At 36.1% G+C, this 20,085-nt stretch overlaps 1 protein-coding gene across 1 annotated transcript; it reads right to left on the minus strand.

Moving 5' to 3' along the window:
• Nucleotides 1–2,058: 2,058 nt before the first annotated feature.
• Nucleotides 2,059–3,620, minus strand: LOC120326360 (uncharacterized). The gene is made up of 2 exons (XM_039392633.2): nt 3,279–3,620; nt 2,059–2,753 (listed from the first exon to the last, which is right to left on the minus strand). The coding sequence occupies exons 1-2, from the start codon at nt 3,313–3,315 to the stop codon at nt 2,218–2,220; spliced, it is 573 nt and encodes a 190-aa protein (XP_039248567.2). The 5' UTR covers nt 3,316–3,620; the 3' UTR covers nt 2,059–2,217.
• Nucleotides 3,621–20,085: the final 16,465 nt, after the last annotated feature.

Genomic DNA, 20,085 nt, shown 5'->3' on the forward strand with positions numbered 1-20,085 from the left:
AATCACTTGTATAGGATTCAGAAGAATTCGGGAACACGTTCTCGAATTGTGCATGTTGACAAACTGAGAACTTACCTTCATGAAGATGAAGAAGACAATGATATTGAATTAACTGAATTTGACATTTTACCTGATGTGGAACCTATTATGGAAAATGATGAGCAGATTGCTCATGATATTTTTGATGTATTACCTTTCTCTTTAAGGCCAGACACTGTACCAGAAGAAGTTACAGTTGATGCGAACTCTGATAATGGCCAACGTACTAGGCGAAGGCCTAGATATTTGGATGATTACATTTGATTTGACTGTGATAGTGCTTTTAACAATTGATTGTTTTGATTTTAGATATACATTTCATTTGAGTGTACAGTTCTTTACAATTTCTTTACATTTTTATGGATTTTCAATTTTGAAGATGGAAATTTTTTTTGTAATTTCCCATCTGAAAAAGGGGGGAGTAATAAGACGACCACGTCTATAACTCTGTTTTATTTTGTATGCCAATATTTATTCTTAACACTTGAGTCACTAGTGAGCAGCTGTGTAACTTTCTCTTTCAGCTGGTTTGTCAGACTGCCGGCAGTGTAGATATTTCCTCTGTGTATTAGGTTATTATTATAGTGTTTTAATGCCGTAAATCTATGTAATTCTTGTTGTAAGATGATATTAGTAGTACAGGTTTACTATTTCTCCAGTTTGGCATAGCTCTGTTCACTAGTTAGCTTGTATTTACCACTTCCGTAACTAGTCTACTTTCGCAGTTTATTTCCTGTGTGATTTCCGTATTTCTATGCGTATTTCCATGTCTATTACGTGTTTGTCGATAAGATAGGATTTGTGTTGTATTTTTAGTGTCATACTAGTTATTCTTATGTATATCTAGGTATGTTTTACCCAGTTTTTAGTATCCCATTATAACTAAATAGTTCATGACTGTGACGTCATAGACCAATTCCGTATCTTGTGTACCGGTATTTGTACTGTGTTTTTATTTGTTTATTGTATTTCTTATTGGAGTATTTGGTTGTATTAAGTTCTTACAGGTGTATAATTAATCTAGTTAGTTAACTTAGTTACTCTGCTGTATTTGGAACCGCAAGAAGATTACTTTGTGATCGACATCTATAGCAATTACAACGTCCAAGAAGCTGGCAGAAAGAACCTGAGTGGTGATATCAATTTTGGTACGCCACAACAGCTTTCCAAAGCCGTGACACTCCCAGAGTCATTATATTTCATATTGGTAGCAGCTTTCGAGGGACCAATGGTTTCGCTCAATTTTGTTCGACTACTTAAACTGTTACAAAGTTTCACAAATATTTTGAACGTTTCTTCAAATTATCTACATAATATTATTATAATAAAACATCATTGCTTCATACCTTATTAAAAACATGTATGTCTGCGATGCTTGCCTCGCTATCATTGCTTCTTTTAAAATCATGGCGCATGTGGTACTGACTAGCGATTATAATTTGGATGAATTTTGAAGGTCAATTTTAGAAGAAACAATCGCTATAAACCCGGTAATATTTGCAAACATAATTGTATGTGAGTAAATATGTAACTGAGTATAACTTTATGTAACAATAAATAAATCTTAGCCGTGATATATTTGGTAGTTGATACATCCATGCATTGTGTTTTTCTAGTAACTTTCTTAATTCTTCAAGCTCATTATTGTTATTTTATCAAAATTTATACTATATTTCTTCCAAATTTGAAAAAAGTGATCGATAATATGATGATATACTAAATAAAATCAGATTCGGAAATATTCGAATCGGAACATTGTGATTCGAAATTAGATTCGAAAAAAAAATATTCGAAACTTACATCCCTAGGAGGTTGAAAATGTATCGATTGTGCTGTGACTAAATTAGCATTTTCTTTGTCGGGTTCGGGCCCGTTCTCATTAAAAATCGACTTTCCTTTCGAATAGTTTGCCAGTCGATTTCGAACTCCCATTACTTGATGATTAAAGTCGTTGCCATTAGGCTATTACTTATACAGTTTTTATTCAAAAAACGTCTCAGTGCTTGGTGCCCAATATTTTATCACAATTCTGATGGTTTTATATGCCCGATCATATGACCTTCGGGAAAAATTATTCAGTATTTGTCTGGAAAAGGAATGTCCATATAATTAATTCATTTGACCTCCATGTCCACGCATTTGTTCATTCTCTTTTTTCATACATATAGGCGTCATCTTTCAAAATGCGTAATCTGTCCCAAAGAAAAATATAGGAGCATGTGCAGTGTTGTTGTTGTTCCGGTTCGGATAAAATTCTTTTTCCAATTCACTCTCGCTCCAGAAAATCACTTTTCGCAGCGTATCGATATTTTTGTAAGCAAAATATATGGCAGTGGGACCGAGCAATAGAAGGATAATTCCAAATAAAATACGGACATTCACTTCTTCAAATTCGCTTATAAGAATCGCAGCAATCCCGGTGAATGATATAAGTAACATTTCGACAACGTAGTAAATATACAGATGTGGATATTTCCGTAGAACATTGTCCTTTTTTAACAGGACTATTAATATAGGACATATTATCCCAAAAAATGCTCCGAAAGAAGGAAGTGTTATGTGCCAATATGGTCTGAATGTAGACGCTGCAGCCATTCCAGCAAACGATGCAAATGCAAGGAGAGAAGCAAGTGAAAATATGAACACTTTCATCGCCCGGTCTTTCGTGCAAGATTGCTGTTCTTCAGAATCATTGTTTTCTTTCTTGAATTTGTCTGTCGATTTTAAAGTATACATTATGGCTTGGCGTTGTGGTGCATCGTGCTAGGCCTCAGGAAAACGCTCGCCACTGCACCACGGATTACCCTGCGTGGGTTCGCAGTTTCGAATTCATGGGGTTAATTAAGTGTGAGAGGATTACTGGACTCTTCGCTACCGTAGGGTCGTTCACGTAACCGCTGTTCGGTTACTCCCCCTCAACCATTATGTCCGTGCACCTGAAAAACAAAGTAACTGGCTAACTAATCCCAAACCGGCACGGACTGGCAACCAGACGAAAGGCGTGATTCGCCATATGAATAAGCCTTATCCGCTTTCCTCTCCTCTGGAATAAATATGTAAATCATATCCAATCGTAATCATATGTTTAGTCGAGACTTCATAATATTTCATATTCATATTTTCATTTTGCAAGACTTAATGTATTAGATAGCATACATTTAAGCTTACTTAAAGTAATTCAAAATTACAATAACGGTATTAAATAATTTCAGCTATCTACATAAATAGAAAAATCATACCTTTTAAAGACTTGAAAATATTGCATTCGATACCCATTTTCTTTTTAAATATTTTTTTGAACACAGTATATAGCAGACGGCAATTTCTATAAAGTATCTATTATTAGTATCGCTGTGAATAGTTATTTATCGCCAATCATCAACCCAACCTCCTTTCTTTGCAAATCTTACTCATTATCGCAGCTTATCTGATTCGCCTACAGTCACCCGAAGACTGTTAGTTTTACTGTTCGATTGATCAACTAGATTTTTAATAGACTCATTCAGTCACGTTTTACTTGGCGTTGCTGTAACAACGACTTTTTTGCTGTTTTAGCTGAATGTATTTCTGATCATCTGTCAAATGTACTATGTTCTCTCCTAGAAAAACAAACGCAAAACAGAATTGAAATAGTTCATCGCAGTTTACTCCGTAATAACGGCTATTCTGATGTTATGCGTATATTGTGTACATAGTATACATATATATAAACGGTTTATTGCTTAATTCTAAACTATAAATCTTAAGTTTCTTAGCGATTGCTTCGAGCAAATTTGGGCAAATCCTTTTTTGGCACTCGAGAAGTGCGTGTAGTGTGTACCAATATGGAGGTAACCAATTTTGTTAGCCTACTTTACATCAAGTTGTGTAAAGGGACTGAAACTTATGGGCAGGGGGTACATTCACTTGGCTAACACAGATATTTTCCTAACTCGTAATAGAGCTAAAATAGGAAAAATCGTAATAAAATTATGTTCCAACCCTAACCTAGTACACACAGTAGAGTACCGTTTTTTATGTAGCAACACCTCTTTTGCCTTTGACACGTATAATACATTCACCTGATGTTTTTTTACTGGTCTCTTACCACCTTGCCTTAGATTAAATACATTTTGTTAGATCTTATGAGATCGCCCTAGGCGTATAGATCAGTGAGAATTTAGCTTGGTGGTTTAGATATTTGTTTAATTGAGGCCCGGGTATAACTCGTTGATAACGCCCAACTTTTATCGCAAGTATTTCTTCCTATTTTTCTATATAATTATTGGTCATATCGACAATCTTATTTGAGCTGGTCAAATATATTTCTCAATCATCTATTCTAGAGAGCCAGCAACAATTTGCAAGCAAGTAATCCACAGGGTGCTAAAAAAGTAACGCAAAATTAACAGAAGTTAAGGTGAAATGCTACCTAAAACATTTAACGACTGACACCTTTTAAAAGTATTGAATTACGGTGAAATGTCATTTAAACATTTCACGACTGACGTTTTATAACAGTTACTTTTTTTAACGTTGCCATGACGAAACATTTTACTTTAGTTTTGTGTAACTTTTTTCACACCCTGATTTTTTATAGCCTACATTGATATTTCACCCACATTAACTCGTGATCTGTTTATTTTTGTAATGTAACAAACAGATTGGACGATTAGGCAATTCGTGCCAGAGGTCTTCATTTCTAGCAAAACGTGATTTTGACCAGAAGTATTTTCCCGGTTCCGGTGCTTTCCCCGCTGTAGATAAAGCGATGCAACTTTTTTAGCCAGACATCGCTCTGCGCTATATTTTGCAATATAAGCCTAAAATAATGAAATTTGTACCACTCTGTTTTCAGGTATTTCATCATATTGCAGCACATAGTGTAGAGAGATAATACTTCGCCGGGAAGACGCCAATCTGATGCCGATAGAAACTGCAGCGTTTGGTTAACTTGAATATGAATGTATACATGCATTGATCAGCTGAGAATACTACAGCAAAAGAAGAATACGATTTACATTTTCCTCAAGCAAAAATAAATTCGATTAAACGACTTAAGCGGGATCTGCCTGTCCCACTGCTATAGCCCTATTTGATTATAGGCTCCACCTAGACATTCGCATACATAATGTAAGACACGGAACATTGGTGTATATTTTTTACTGCATAGATTAGGTGGAGATAATACATAACTAAAAATAATACACAGGCAACACAAATATGGACGCTACTGTAAAAAAATAATAATAACAATGATTGTGTAGAACAAAATAGATAATATTTTAAAATATCATAACTTTAGACGATTCGATATCAGTGCCATAAGCTTTTATATTTTGATGGAGTATCAAATACGATCCTAATGGCCACAAGGGTTTAAAAATAATTTCTATTATACATTAGTAAACTAACGTAAGCTTAACGGACAAACTAAACTAATGGAAAAAGATTTCTAAAATATGCATAAAATAAACTTATTAATAATTTTGGAAAAAGAAAAAAATCAAAGAAGTCGAATATTTATTTATTTAAGGTGACGTAGTAAAAATCTTGTGAAATAATTATTGGCATTTAATATTAAAACATCGGTACTCCCGTAGTATGTGAACCGAGATGGCGGACACCTGACCGTAGCATGTGTACCAGGTTATTCCATATCGGAATAAAATTATGGCCTAACCCTAACCTGATACACATACTAAGTTCAGGTGTCCGCCACATACTTTCACATACTATGGGAGCGCCAAAAATCTAAGCTTCAGGTTGCATTTTAAATTCTAAGATTCGAAAGTTTTTGATATTTAGAAGAACGTTATTTAGTGTATTGTGTTGGAAAATCCTATCGCGCGAAGATATCTCGACCAACTCTTGCGAGTCGCAGTTATTACTACTTTATGGAAATAACCGCACATGTCATTTATAACACAACAGATAAATATCAGTTATTCTGTTTAATTTTGGAGCTAAATAGATGAATTTATCTATAGCATCCTTGCATTATACAGATACGCTTGCGCCAAGACATAGCGAAAAAAAGTCCAGTTGTTCGATGGTGTGATAACAAGTTTCGTGTTATTGACGCCTCCGCAGATTCTTCACTTTCTGTGTCGATCACGCTGCCCATTAAGACGTCACATAGCTGTGATATCACAGAGCGAGTTCAATTCATGCCATTACAAGTTTACTAAGTGCAGAGCTATAGCTACCGCTGCCCTTTTGCACGTTTACCAAATATCGAAACTGACTGGATGTCACACATGTTATTGGACACGTAGTGGACATAACGATCGTTTCAATATTATGTTGTTGTTGGACACGTAGTGGACATAACGATCGTTTCAATATTATGTTGTTGTTGTTCTTGTTCTTGTTCTTTGACACGTTTTTAAAAAGTCGCTTTTCTCTTCGAATACTGGACCAATTGCTTTGAAATTTTCAGTGGTTAAAGATTAATTTTTTCGCTAGAAGGCTATTACTTTTGTTTATTCTTAAATTTTATATGAATCCTATGAGATATGATATTTCATACAAAATTTCGCGGTATTTATTTTTACTCATGGGAACACTGTTTTACACTTATTTCAAGCGGTTTCGCGATCGATTGTCTTGCTCAGTACTACAGCTACTGTAGGTCGGTACTGGTAAGTTGCCATACCGGTACCGTAACGCAGTGAAATTGACTTATTCCTTCCGCGGTATTACTAATGCTGCAATGCAAGTTTTATAGCCTATCGTATGCGGAACGGAATATCAGACCTACAGGTTCGGTACCGGTACTGGTAGCTCAGTACGTAAGTACGATACTGGTACTGGTGCCGGTACCGGTGTCTTACCACAATGAAATTACCGTAACTTATTCTTTCACGGTCCTACCAGTGCAGTAATGCAAGCGTTGTAGCACTTGTAGCCTACTATATTTGTTTATTTTGATGAGAGTCTACTGGAAACAACATAAAATTTGAAAGGGAAGAATTGTTCTGTGATCAATTATCTGTCCTAAAGTGTAAACAACATAAAATTTGCAAGGGAACAACTGTTCTGTGATCAATTACCGTATATGGCCTACAGTGTACAGGTAAGATGCTGCCTGACTGCTAACTCAGTACCACTTGACACGTTTTTAAAAAGTCTCTTTTCTCTTCGAATACTGGACCAATTGCTTTGAAATTTTTAGTGGTTAAAGATAAAAATTTTCTCCAGAAGGCTATTACTTTTTTTTTGTTGCTATGACGTCATCAAAATTATGTGACTCTACGTGTCCATATATTTGAGCATAGCTCTCTTGTTGTTGTTGTTCTTGTTCTTTGACAAGTTTTTAAAAAGTCGCTTTTCTCTTCGAATACTGGACCAATTGCTTTGAAATTTTCAGTGGTTAAAGATTAATTTTTTCGCTAGAAGGCTATTACTTTTGTTTATTCTTAAATTTTATATGAATCCTATGAGATATGATATTTCATACAAAATTTCGCGGTATTTATTGGACACGTAGTGGACATAACGATCGTTTCAATATTATGTTGTTGTTGTTCTTGTTGTTCTTGTTCTTGTTCTTGTTCTTTGACACGTTTTTAAAAAGTCGCTTTTCTCTTCGAATACTGGACCAATTGCTTTGAAATTTTCAGTGGTTGAAGATTAATTTTTTCGCTAGAAGGCTATTACTTTTGTTTATTCTTAAATTTTATATGAATCCTATGAGATATGATATTCCATACAAAATTTCGCGGTATTTATTTTTACTCATGGGAACACTGTTTTACACTTATTTCAAGCGGTTTCGCGATCGATTGTCTTGCTCAGTACTTCAGCTACTGTAGGTCGGTACTGGTAAGTTGCCATACCGGTGCCGTAACGCAGTGAAATTGACTTATTCCTTCCGCGGTATTACTAATGCTGCAATGCAAGTTTTATAGCCTATCGTATGCGGAACGGAATATCAGACCTACAGGTTCGGTACCGGTACTGGTAGCTCAGTACGTAAGTACGATACTGGTACTGGTGCCGGTACCGGTGTCTTACCACAATGAAATTACCGTAACTTATTCTTTCACGGTCCTACCAGTGCAGTAATGCAAGCGTTGTAGCACTTGCAGCCTACTATATTTGTTTATTTTGATGAGAGTCTACTGGAAACAACATAAAATTTGAAAGGGAAGAATTGTTCTGTGATCAATTATCTGTCCTAAAGTGTAAATAACAGAAAATTTGCAAGGGAACAACTGTTCTGTGATCAATTACCGTATATGGCCTACAGTGTACAGGTAAGATGCTGGCTGACTGCTAACCGGTACTGGTAGCTCAGTACGTAAGTACGATACTGGTACTGGTGCCGGTACCGGTGTCTTACCACAATGAAATTACCGTAACTTATTCTTTCACGGTCCTACCAGTGCAGTAATGCAAGCGTTGTAGCACTTGTAGCCTACTATATTTGTTTATTTTGATGAGAGTCTACTGGAAACAACATAAAATTTGAAAGGGAAGAATTGTTCTGTCATCAATTATCTGTCCTAAAGTGTAAACAACATAAAATTTGCAAGGGAACAACTGTTCTGTGATCAATTACCGTATATGGCCTACAGTGTACAGGTAAGATGCTGCCTGACTGCTAACTCAGTACCGCTTGACAAGTTTTTAAAAAGTCGCTTTTCTCTTCGAATACTGGACCAATTGCTTTGAAATTTTTAGTGGTTAAAGATAAAAATTTTCTCCAGAAGGCTATTACTTCTTTTTTCGCTATGACGTCATCAAAATTATGTGACTCTACGTGTCCATATATTTTAGCATAGCTCTCTTGTTTTTACTCATGGGAACACTGTTTTACACTTATTTCAAGCGGTTTCGCGATCGATTGTCTTGCTCAGTACTACAGCTACTGTAGGTCGGTACTGGTAAGTTGCCATACCGGTACTGTAACGCAGTGAAATTGACTTATTCCTTCCGCGGTATTACTAATGCTGCAATGCAAGTTTTATAGCCTATCGTATGCGGAACGGAATATCAGACCTACAGGTTCGGTACCGGTACTGGTAGCTCAGTACGTAAGTACGATACTGGTACTGGTGCCGGTACCGGTGTCTTACCACAATGAAATTACCGTAACTTATTCTTTCACGGTCCTACCAGTGCAGTAATGCAAGCGTTGTAGCACTTGTAGCCTACTATATTTGTTTATTTTGATGAGAGTCTACTGGAAACAACATAAAATTTGAAAGGGAAGAATTGTTCTGTGATCAATTATCTGTCCCAAAGTGTAAACAACATAAAATTTGCAAGGGAACAACTGTTCTATGATCAATTACCGTATATGGCCTACAGTGTACAGGTAAGATGCTGCCTGACTGCTAACTCAGTACCGCTTGACACGTTTTTAAAAAGTCGCTTTTCTCTTCGAATACTGGACCAATTGCTTTGAAATTTTTAGTGGTTAAAGATAAAAATTTTCTCCAGAAGGCTATTACTTTTTTTTTCGCTATGACGTCATCAAAATTATGTGACTCTACGTGTCCATATATTTGAGCATAGCTCTCTTGTTAGGGTTGCGCTTTATATTTTTTTGATCGTTTTACTATACGGCGTAGTGATTTTTTGTTGTGATGTGTTTCAGTGCACAAGGCCGGGAATGAATAAAAAAAATTGCAAGGGGTCCGTCATGGAATTTTTTTCAAAAAGTTTGGGAACCCCTAGTCTAGCACTACCAACATCTGGATGAGAAGTAAATAGTGTGATTCACCATGAAGATAATCAATCTATCCAAATATTTCAAAGTCGTTCTCTTGTTTGACTGACATTCATTACCAAATGAACTTTCGAGATCCGCTATCAATTCTGTCGTTAATGCCAAACGTAGGAGGCGTTTAATACAAAAGATGAGTTTTTAGTTACTAAAGTAAGTACAAAGTTGGGGCTACTGCTTTCAATTTTGTGTTTAAGGTCTATTACCGGTATAGATTAGCACCGGTTAGCAGATATCGCATTGACTAATTTGGTAATCCAGGTTCGGATGGTCCGTAGCTCGACGCGCATCTCGACTCAGCGTTTAGATAGTTGTTTCTAACACAGTAAATTACTAACATTTTCGGCGCAGCTCCATAGATCGGGCATACTTTTTTGACCCTAAGACTTTCAATTCTATATTATATATTTTTGGCCTGTATCATGTTGATATATTTTTGGAACTAAAGCTATGGCAATAAGAAGGTTTTCATTAAATAAATGCTTGTTATCTCACAGGCGGCGCAACTTTGGATCAGTTATACAAAGCCCCCACCACTAATGCAAAAATGTGAGATTTAAGAAAAATACCCCACCACGTTTTACAATAAAAAATTAGTAATTATCCAGTTAGGGTTACGCTTAGGAATAATTTGAATTTCCAGCGCAATCTGCCAGAGGCTTAGCTTAGAGCAAGGGTAAAAAACGGTCACAAGCAAGATCGCACCGGCGGCAGACATCTAGTCTTAGTACATGGCAAACTGCACGCTTGGTCAGACCACTTACGACTGCCGACGTCATCACGCACATAGCTCGCGCACGGTCAGATTTCCATCGTAATAACATGGCCAAAAAATCTGGCCCGGAAACAAAGCAAAATTTGATTTGGTAACGTTAGGTAACAAAATGCACCGGGTTAATTACGTGGTTCTGTATCGTTAAGTTCTTGCCTGCGCACTCCGATGTAAGTTGATATTAGTTCTTTGCTGGAGACAAACGGAAACATGTTTTGAGTAATACGTGGTTTTGTATGTCGTTGTTGTCAAAGTACCGTACTTTGCGGCAGAGTTACATAAAATATATTGTACTGTGCTAAAAGACCCCAATGCCGTTTTCGACAATTCGTCGAGATTGCACAGATTTTGCAAATTTCTACGAAAATTTCTACTTCGACACGGACACGGACAAGCTGTGAACGGTCTTTCAGCAAATTGAAACTTATTTTGTCGTATTCGCGTGCATCAACGGGACAGGATCGTCTCAGTGATTTTGCACTTCTAATTGTTGAAAGAGAAACATTGGAAAAAAACAGATTTTGATGACGTGTTAACCAGTTTACGACAGTGAAATTGGAAAAATGAATTTATTGTAGACTATGTAAATCATCTTTGACAGTAACTGAGTGGGACATATGCTCTATTTTGTATAGCTTCGCAAAAGGCAAAATAACCTCGGCGAAGGATTTTCGAGTTTTTGCATCTCAGATTCTAGCTTAGTGCTAATAATTTTCAATTTATACTACTGTATAGGAAGGCGTGCACTTGTGATATTCACTGTCTGAGTCCAATTCACCTTGGTTGGCTTTTATATTGGGTGCATTGCTGTTTTATTCTATATTTAACTTTAGTCTTATTTCGGTGATGTGCAGAGCGTGTTATATTGATGGAATATATATTTTTAAACATAAAAAATCATGTAATTGAAACAGATTAGGAATTTTGGATTATTTGGTTTTCAGGACTGGTACATATAGTTAAGTTGCAAAATTGCGTATTCCCCCTAGTCATAGACACATTTTTGCCTAAGTCACAGTGCGCCATTATGACGTCACATGACTGCGTCATACAAATTAACTTAAATCCGGCTACGATCAAAAAGTTGAACTATGGCAAATTAATGACTCTCAATGGCATAGCAATATCATTAGGAAGTTTTTTTTACGTTTTTCTCAAAACAGCTAAAAATGACTTACGTAATTCGGTTATTAGCGTGACGATATATATAATTTGTTTTTACAAATACAATTAAATGCAATAGAAAACATGATTGAACGTGGGGGTCGGGGCGCCAATTTTATATTTTGCCCCGGGCGCAAAATATGCTGGCTACGCCTCTGCTGAATCTGCATTCCCGGACCTTAACTAAATAATTACTAATTTCCTTATTTTGATCGTTGGCGGGGGTTTCGTACAAATTATTTGAATCAAAATATCAATTATCATTATAAAAATGATTTTCTCGTTGTGAAAGGTGATAAGTTAATTAATGTTGATGTTTCAGGCTCACATCAATCTGGTCCAAGAGAATAAGCTGTTCTCGCCTAGGTTGATGGAGGATATTACGGAAGTTCTTAAGAACTTGGATTAGAAAACGTAGAAAGACGACCTGCTTTACCTTAGCACGAACAAGAACAAGAGATAGGGAAGGTTCGTGCTAGATTTGTTACATCTAACTGACGTAAACTCAGAACAGTTCAATGTGGCAAAGCTGTAGCTCTACATTAAGTATCTTTGAACGATTCAGAATTTTTTGAAACATAGATGGATTTTTAGTTGGTTTTTCACATTGCACAATCTGTTTCTAAGATATGATAAAAAGTTCTAATAAATGGACACGATGGCGAGAATATATGATTTAAACCCTCAATTTCTCCAAAACCATATCGTGAACGAAGCTGACACTATGGAACAAGTACCGTACCCGTACCCGTCTAGTGTCGTTTGGGACCACATTTACTCCCATTGGACGTGGCATACCAATTTTTGCATATGTCTATCCCGATCCCGCTTGACTACGTCATCCAGAAATTACGCCACAGTAGCGTAATAGAGATTAGCAACAATCGCAGCAATAGCGTCTGCAACAACGATAACAAACTCAGTAAAGCTCTCTAGTCTTTCTCATATTGACGTCACAGTGACGTAATTTTAGATGACGTATTCAGGTGGAGCCAGGAATAGCATGCGCAACATATTTACGCCATGTCTCTGCCTACTAGAAGTACTTGTGGTGCTAACGAAAGATAGCCTAGCCCTAAACGCAGGGCGCCACGCTTGGCGGAATGAAAACGGTGTTCCCATGAATAAAATTTTGGATGAAATATCAGATCTCATAGAAAATGTAGAATCGAATAAAAGTAATATCTTTCTAGCGAGAACAACAATTTTAACCACTAAAAATTTCAAAGCACTTGGTCCAGTAGTTGAAGAGCTAACACTTTCAACTTATCCAAGCTGCGGTTCCGTGTGTATAATCAGGGAATACTATGGCTATCCCAAAAGGGTCTGGATTTACCAGCATAAAATTCTTTTTAAATATGAGTAGCAACTTGTTAGCAGACAGTTGTAGGATACAACACTATTACAAGTTCACAAGCATGATTTTATGTTTAGACCAAAATTATCATAAAAAAACTATCAAATGATCGATCTCAAATAGCCTTTTACAAATAACAATTTTGTAAAATATGTTTAAAAATAGCTATGTGCAGTACCAATTTTGACAGCAATTCTTTGATAAAGTTATACAAAAACCGACATAATTTGCCCCATCCATTTTGTTGATAAGACATATTCGGTGAATTGAAAGTCAAAAATTATAAAAAATGGATCAAAAATTAATCATTTGGATATCTTCGGAACATTTCAATGAAAGTCAGCCAGACAAAACCAAAACTATCAGTTCAGTTGTAATGGGTTACCTATTGTTGACTGATATATTCAGTATAATGTTTCCTGATAGTTCTCTATTTGAACAATGTTGGACATTAAAGAAAAGATGGGAAGATGTACAAAAAATAACTGTTCACAATAATAATAATAGAATAACAATTAAGAAAATACTCATAAAAAAGTCACAAACAATAACTACGGTAAATGCCAGAAAGTACAAGACTTTGAAATAAAATAAAAAAAAACATAGATGAGTTAATGAACATAAGGTTTTAATTAACACAATGATGTCACTTGATTATGAAATTGCAAAACAAAATTGATAGGCAATTAGGCAAACCTATCTAAAACAGAACAATAAATCTGGTAACAGACCTGTGTTATTATTACTCACTATAGGTCACAGCTTAATCTTTCTTCAAGCTTCAAGCGCGGTAAAGGATTTGTATATTCTTACAGCTCTGTTCATAGTAGTGACGGAATATTTTACATGTACGTTATTCCAAATAAAATTCTTGGGGACGTAAATCTAGACAACTTTCTTGTCTTTCTTTACATTATACTTGAAAGTTAACTCACAAATTTATTCTATTCATCTGAATAAAACAAGAGAGCTACGCCCAAATATATGGACACGTCTGTTCGCAGTACAGTACGGTTTACCGTACCGTCAGATCACAGTCTACAAATATATTCACACCAAGCGATGCAGTACAGTAGGACACAAAATGGCGTCCGATGTCGGCAGAACGTTCGGTGACGTGATAGCAAACAAAACAAATTTTACAGATCTAACAGATATATTTGAAATAAATAAAAGTAATAGCCTTCTGGAGAAAAATTTCGTCTTTAACCACTAAAAATTTCAAAGCAATTGGTCCAGTGATCAAAGAGAAAAGCGGTTTTTTAATATTTCCACTAGGTGTCCAAAAAGTGTCCAAGAACAACAAGATCTAGAACAACATAAAAACAAAACGATCGTTATGTCCACTAAACGTGTCCAATAATAACTGAGAAGCCATTTCCATATCTGGCATAAGAGTCACACTAACCTAGGGGGAAAGGAAAGTAGAGAAAAGAGATGTAATAATAATACAAATTAAGGCATTTGTACCAATACCACTCATGGCTGGGAGTGGAAATATTTAGTCATTTATCAGTCTTACTAATTTACTGCCTTTATGAGGGGATAAGCATTACAAAAATGTATTGTATATGGACATTCTACAATGGAAAAAAGACAAAATATCTTTGCATTTCAGGATGAAATAATACGAAATGATTTCTACAACGATTACAGTTATAAAAAATATTTAATTCTCTTACATTTTTGCTGAATTTAATTCGACTGTCAAAATGAAATTTATTGTCTTTTTTCTTATGTTGAATTATATTCCTAATTTTTTTCTTTTAAGTTGAAACATTTTTAAAACAAACTCACTGTTATGATTGCAACTACACGCAAAGAAGATAAATCTAGCATAAACAATATTAAATAATTTTTTTAATATGTAAACCTGTTGGCATAGAAACCACTGTCGTTATTACGGGGAACTTCCTACTAACGAGCGCAGCTCAAGAGCGACTTGTGACACATATAGGTTTTCAATTCTGTTTGTTGAAAGAATCTGAAGACTCAGATTCCGGATTTGTGGTTTAATATGAGGCAACTTCACAGTTAAAACACTTAAAACAGAGAACACAGGAAAACACGTCCGGCCGCCAGCGAGGCGACCGGAGAAGAGGCGGGAAGCTCTTATTTCTCACGACTCGATGGTGATCAGAGTCCCACAGCAACCGGACCCGGATGTAGTATATCCAAACCAAGGGTTCTCAAAAAGCATATAGGCAAATACAAAAAGACAAACTGAATTAAAACACACGGATGATAACATCCGTGACAGAATCTCTCCCCCATGTTTAGATTGAAAGTCCACCAGTTTCATTCTCAAAATCGAATTTAAAAAACACAAAACAACCAAATTTTCTAAAGATTATGTACCCCTTCCCCTCTTCAAAATATCTTTCACATAGCCAAATGGTTTAAACAAGATGATACAATAAAAAATAGTCATGAGCGAAATTGCTCTTCAAATCCTATTCGATATGGATTCCGCTTGACAGGCTTGGCAAAGATGTCTTGGTTTTTCTCATCTTCATTTAAATGTTTCACTTCGGATAATAACGGCTCGAGGTGATCAGGCAAACTTTCCCCCACTTCAGGATCAGAGTTAGACATATCAGCAATTTGGAAAACCTGCCCTATTGGGTGAACTATTCCCACTGAGGTACCCGCCTCGACATGCACCGGTTCCTGGCTCACGTTGACCACACAACTTGGGATTCCAACACCCAAGGGCTCCACCACTGAAGGTAACACACAATCCCACTTCTGAAAACCGGTCACAACAGTCCAGCCAGCTTTAACCACCGCACACATGCCGGGATCTTCATCATCACACCAAGACTCACTCAGCCCAATCAAAAAATGCTGTTATGTTCTGCCTGAGACACCGTTCCCGAAGTCGCTGAGTTGATAATGGTTCCGTTAACTCTTCGTCCAAGCTGGATTTTTGTTTCATTTTCCTGATTGTCAGACCCTGCGAAGTTGGTGATCGGAGTCCTACAGCAACCGGATCCGGATGAAGTATATCCAAATTAAGGGTCCTCAAAAAGCATATAGGCAAATACAAAAAGACAAACTAAATTAAAACACACGGATAATAAAATCCGTGACACTTGTTCACAGGTTAAAGATCGTGGATTAAAACGTCATGGCCACAACCGAACCTTGCTTGTTTGTAGAAACTTTGGAAGGAGATGGCAAACCTGAAACTTATTCGTAGCGTAAAACACATCATCATCAGACGATTTTGTTAATTTATTGCGATTTTCTATTCATGGTATACAGGTATATATATATATAGGGTTTTTCATTCAACCTGTGTGCTAAACATGAGTAAAAAAACGATGTCTCGGAAATGTCATGTCCCACTTGTCACATGTGACGCACTTGTCCCATGTGTTCCACTTGTCACACGTGTCCCGTATGTCCTACTTGTTCCACATGTGCCCTGTAACCCACTTGTCCCCTGTGACCCACTCGTCTCACAAATCCCACGTGTCTCACACATGTCCCATGTAACCCACTTGTCCCCTGTGACCCACTCGTCTCACAAATCCCACGTGTCTCACACATGTCCCATGTAACCCACTTGTCGCATGTGTCTCACTTGTCACACATGTTTCATGTAGCGCAGTTAGTCTTTTTATTACAAATAGATGCGGAGAATTTTTACAACCGCCTAGAAGTTGGAAAATTTCACTCAAACACCTGACTCGAAATTGCAAAAAAGTCGAATATCAATTCCAGCTGCGAACTCGATTAAACTCAAATTTTATCTATGATATCCAAAGGTGTGTAGGGAGATTTGATGTTTCCTTTAAAAACCATAAATGATGATTCACATATTAATTTTACCCGTACTTTCACAATTATCTGATTTCATTTGGTTCAACCTCATGAACAACAACAATATTTTTTTAAATTTTAACTTCTTTTGATTCCCAGCTTCAAGTTGTTGGTCTGCGACTTGCCTTTTGATTAACCCATCCATCAGGGCTTCTAGTTTTGACACTATAATTAACAAACTGAGTCTGGGATTAGCGTAATTTAAAGGTTGATTTGGAAAAATTATTTAATTCGATTATGAAGTAAATATTGTGGTGTCTCAAAAATGTAGTTTCCTATATTACTATGCTTGTCCCATTGATTAAAGTTAGCCCGTGGAATTCATGTTATCTTCTGACTTGTGATAGATATATTACATTGGCTTATTGTTATACTAAACAAATGAAAAATAACTTATGCTATATCTTCGGATTTCGTTGATATAATACTTGAGTACAGTGTGGTCCGAACCAACACCCGCGGGCCGCATGTGGACCGCGTCGCATTTGGTGTTGTTTCGTCATGAAAAATAACCAGAAAAATCTTTTGACATCTTTTACATCACTAATGTCAACTCAATGAATAGACAAGTGTCAGGGCTAGCTGAAGCAACTAGGAAAATTGAATATTGTGCTTGGCTAGTCTAAATTGTTAACTGGATTTCTATCTTTTTGGTTTGGAATATATGCTAACAACATAGGAATCATAGAAAACTTGAAATTGAATGAGGAATCTAGCCTGGGTTGGCTGTGCCTGATAGTTAAATATTTATGTTATGGCCCAACAATATAATTCATGCCGGATGTCTTTTTGAAAGCAGCCTAACCAGTATTACAAAATATACAGCCTATATGTCAGAAAATTATGTAATTTCCATCTTGTACCTCACATTTGGTAATCAGACAATCTGCAGTCATTTGTATGTTATTTTGTAATCATGAGTTTGAAAAGAAAGCTGACCAATATATCCTCCTTTTGACTTTACTACACGCCTCGATCTGTTTGGAACTTGACTGCACGTGGCACGAAGGTCTTTTTTCCGAAATTTTGTCCCAAAAAGTCATCAATCTATGCTTTAGAGCGGTTGTTCTCAACCTGAGGTACGTGCAACACTTGTGGTACGCAAGCAGCTTTGAATTATTGCAACAATTAACTTTTTTATTCGCTGGACAGCGTTTGTAATCCTTGTCTTTAGAGATCAACCTCGCCCGGTACTTCCCACCAAAAACGGAAAGGGCATGTTTTGCGTGTTACGTCACAAAGCGTCTGCATTAATAAATCGGCAAACTAGAATTCGGTTAGAAACCGAAGACTTATCTATCGAAGGTTAGGGGATCCCCCAAAACAGTGGTCTTACTCCATAGTGACACCGTGTGTCCCATCACTAATTAATTAATAACTCGCTAATTATACCACATAATCCATCCAAAATCAATAGGCCAATAGGCTTCTGGTCCAAGATAAGATCAATGCACATGCAAAATTTGAAGCAGATTGAACCTCGCTTTCGTGAGATGTCGCGTGCAGCTAACACACAGACATACAAACAGACATACAGACAAATACCTATCAACATACTTACCGATCAAGATCGATAAGTAATAATGGAGCGTTCGTGATAGAGACTAGCACTGATCAAAGCGTATTCGTCTGAGGTTTGATTTAAGATAATTTAGTGGTTATGTATTGTGACGTAACTCTCAAAATGAAGAAAACATGCCCGTTTCGTTTTAGGTGGACTGTAACGGGCGAGAGCTATAAAAGACAAGCACTCGCAGCGCTATAGACGCCGTTTAGCATTGTTGCAATAATTCAAAGCTGCATTCGTACCACTTGAAAAGCTTCCGTGTATCATTGGTCGATCGCGTATCTGAGATTGAGAACAACTGCTCTACTAAGGCATAGATTCATTAATTGTTGGACAAAATTTCAGAAGAACCATACGTGCCTCGTGCAGTCAAGTTCCAATCAGATCGAGGCGTGTAGTGAAGGCAAAGGGAGGATATATCGAAAAATAACAATGAATTCTATTATTTATCTTTATACTGCTATTTTCAGCAAAATGTTTTTCTCTCTCTTACATTTATATTGTAGATATATTAATAAACATTTGTTTACACTTTGTCTGATCACCCTGAAAATAAATTTTATCAAAAAAATATGATGAAATTCTGAGTGTAAGAATGTGACAATTTTTATTCAGAGTTTTTTATTTTAATAAAGCTACGAGTGGTTATTGATATGCTACCTGTGTACCTAAGTAGTGTCATCTATTTGAATAACATGGTATTGTATTACTAGTGTACATTTATTTTCAATAATTACAATCAAGAAATAGTAGGCAATTCATCATTAGATTAAATTTTTAAAATTGTATTTAAATTTTGTTTAATTCAGGCAGTAATAAAATGAACCTTGATATAATTTAATTTCGGTTGATCGGTGATCGAGGCCACTAATTTTCAAAATGCGAACAAATGGTATAATGAAACACGAGAAGTTAATACATAAAAGATTTCTCGCTTTGATGATTTTGTAAAGATACTCAGACGTCAGCTCATTATGTTGTCAGTGATGTTTAAGCTTCATCAGGTGACGCCAAAACAAATAATATAAATGTAACAAAAGCTTTAAAATTGTTCTTAAGAAAATCTAGTCAACATTTGAGGTAAGGCTGATGAGCTGATGAATTGACTTTTTGTAATAAATCTTTCACATTTACAATAAGGTTGTTTTGTGAGGTCTGATTTTGGTTTAAGTAGCGTGGTGTAGATTTCCGTATAGACAGACTGATATTCCGCATAATTGTGATACTTCATAGATTTAATATTCGGTTGTTTTTTGGGGGGACTCTTATTATACTTGAGTACAACGTTTTAAAAATATTTACATCAAGGACTAGGAAAGCAAGATGTATAACATGTTTTATCAATATCATACACTGCGTATATCTAACACAAAATGTGTTGATTTTTGAAATGGCGTCCAAGAATTAAGTGCAAATTTGAAATATTTGCAGTCATATGCTATCTTTGGATACATTATTTCAATCATTTTTCTCATAGTATTGCTACACATATAAAAAATAGTTTCATTTATAAATTTGTACGAAGTGATAGATTTAGAATAGCTGTTTCCATTCTGAGAGTTTGATTCACAGACATAATTCAATTATATTACTACCAGAGGAGAATGCGTGCCGATTGAAACTCAGCGTAGATTTTCCCTGAT

Source organism: Styela clava, chromosome 4 (genome assembly GCF_964204865.1).
Source record: "Styela clava chromosome 4, kaStyClav1.hap1.2, whole genome shotgun sequence".
NCBI classification, from domain to species: Eukaryota; Metazoa; Chordata; class Ascidiacea; order Stolidobranchia; family Styelidae; genus Styela; species Styela clava.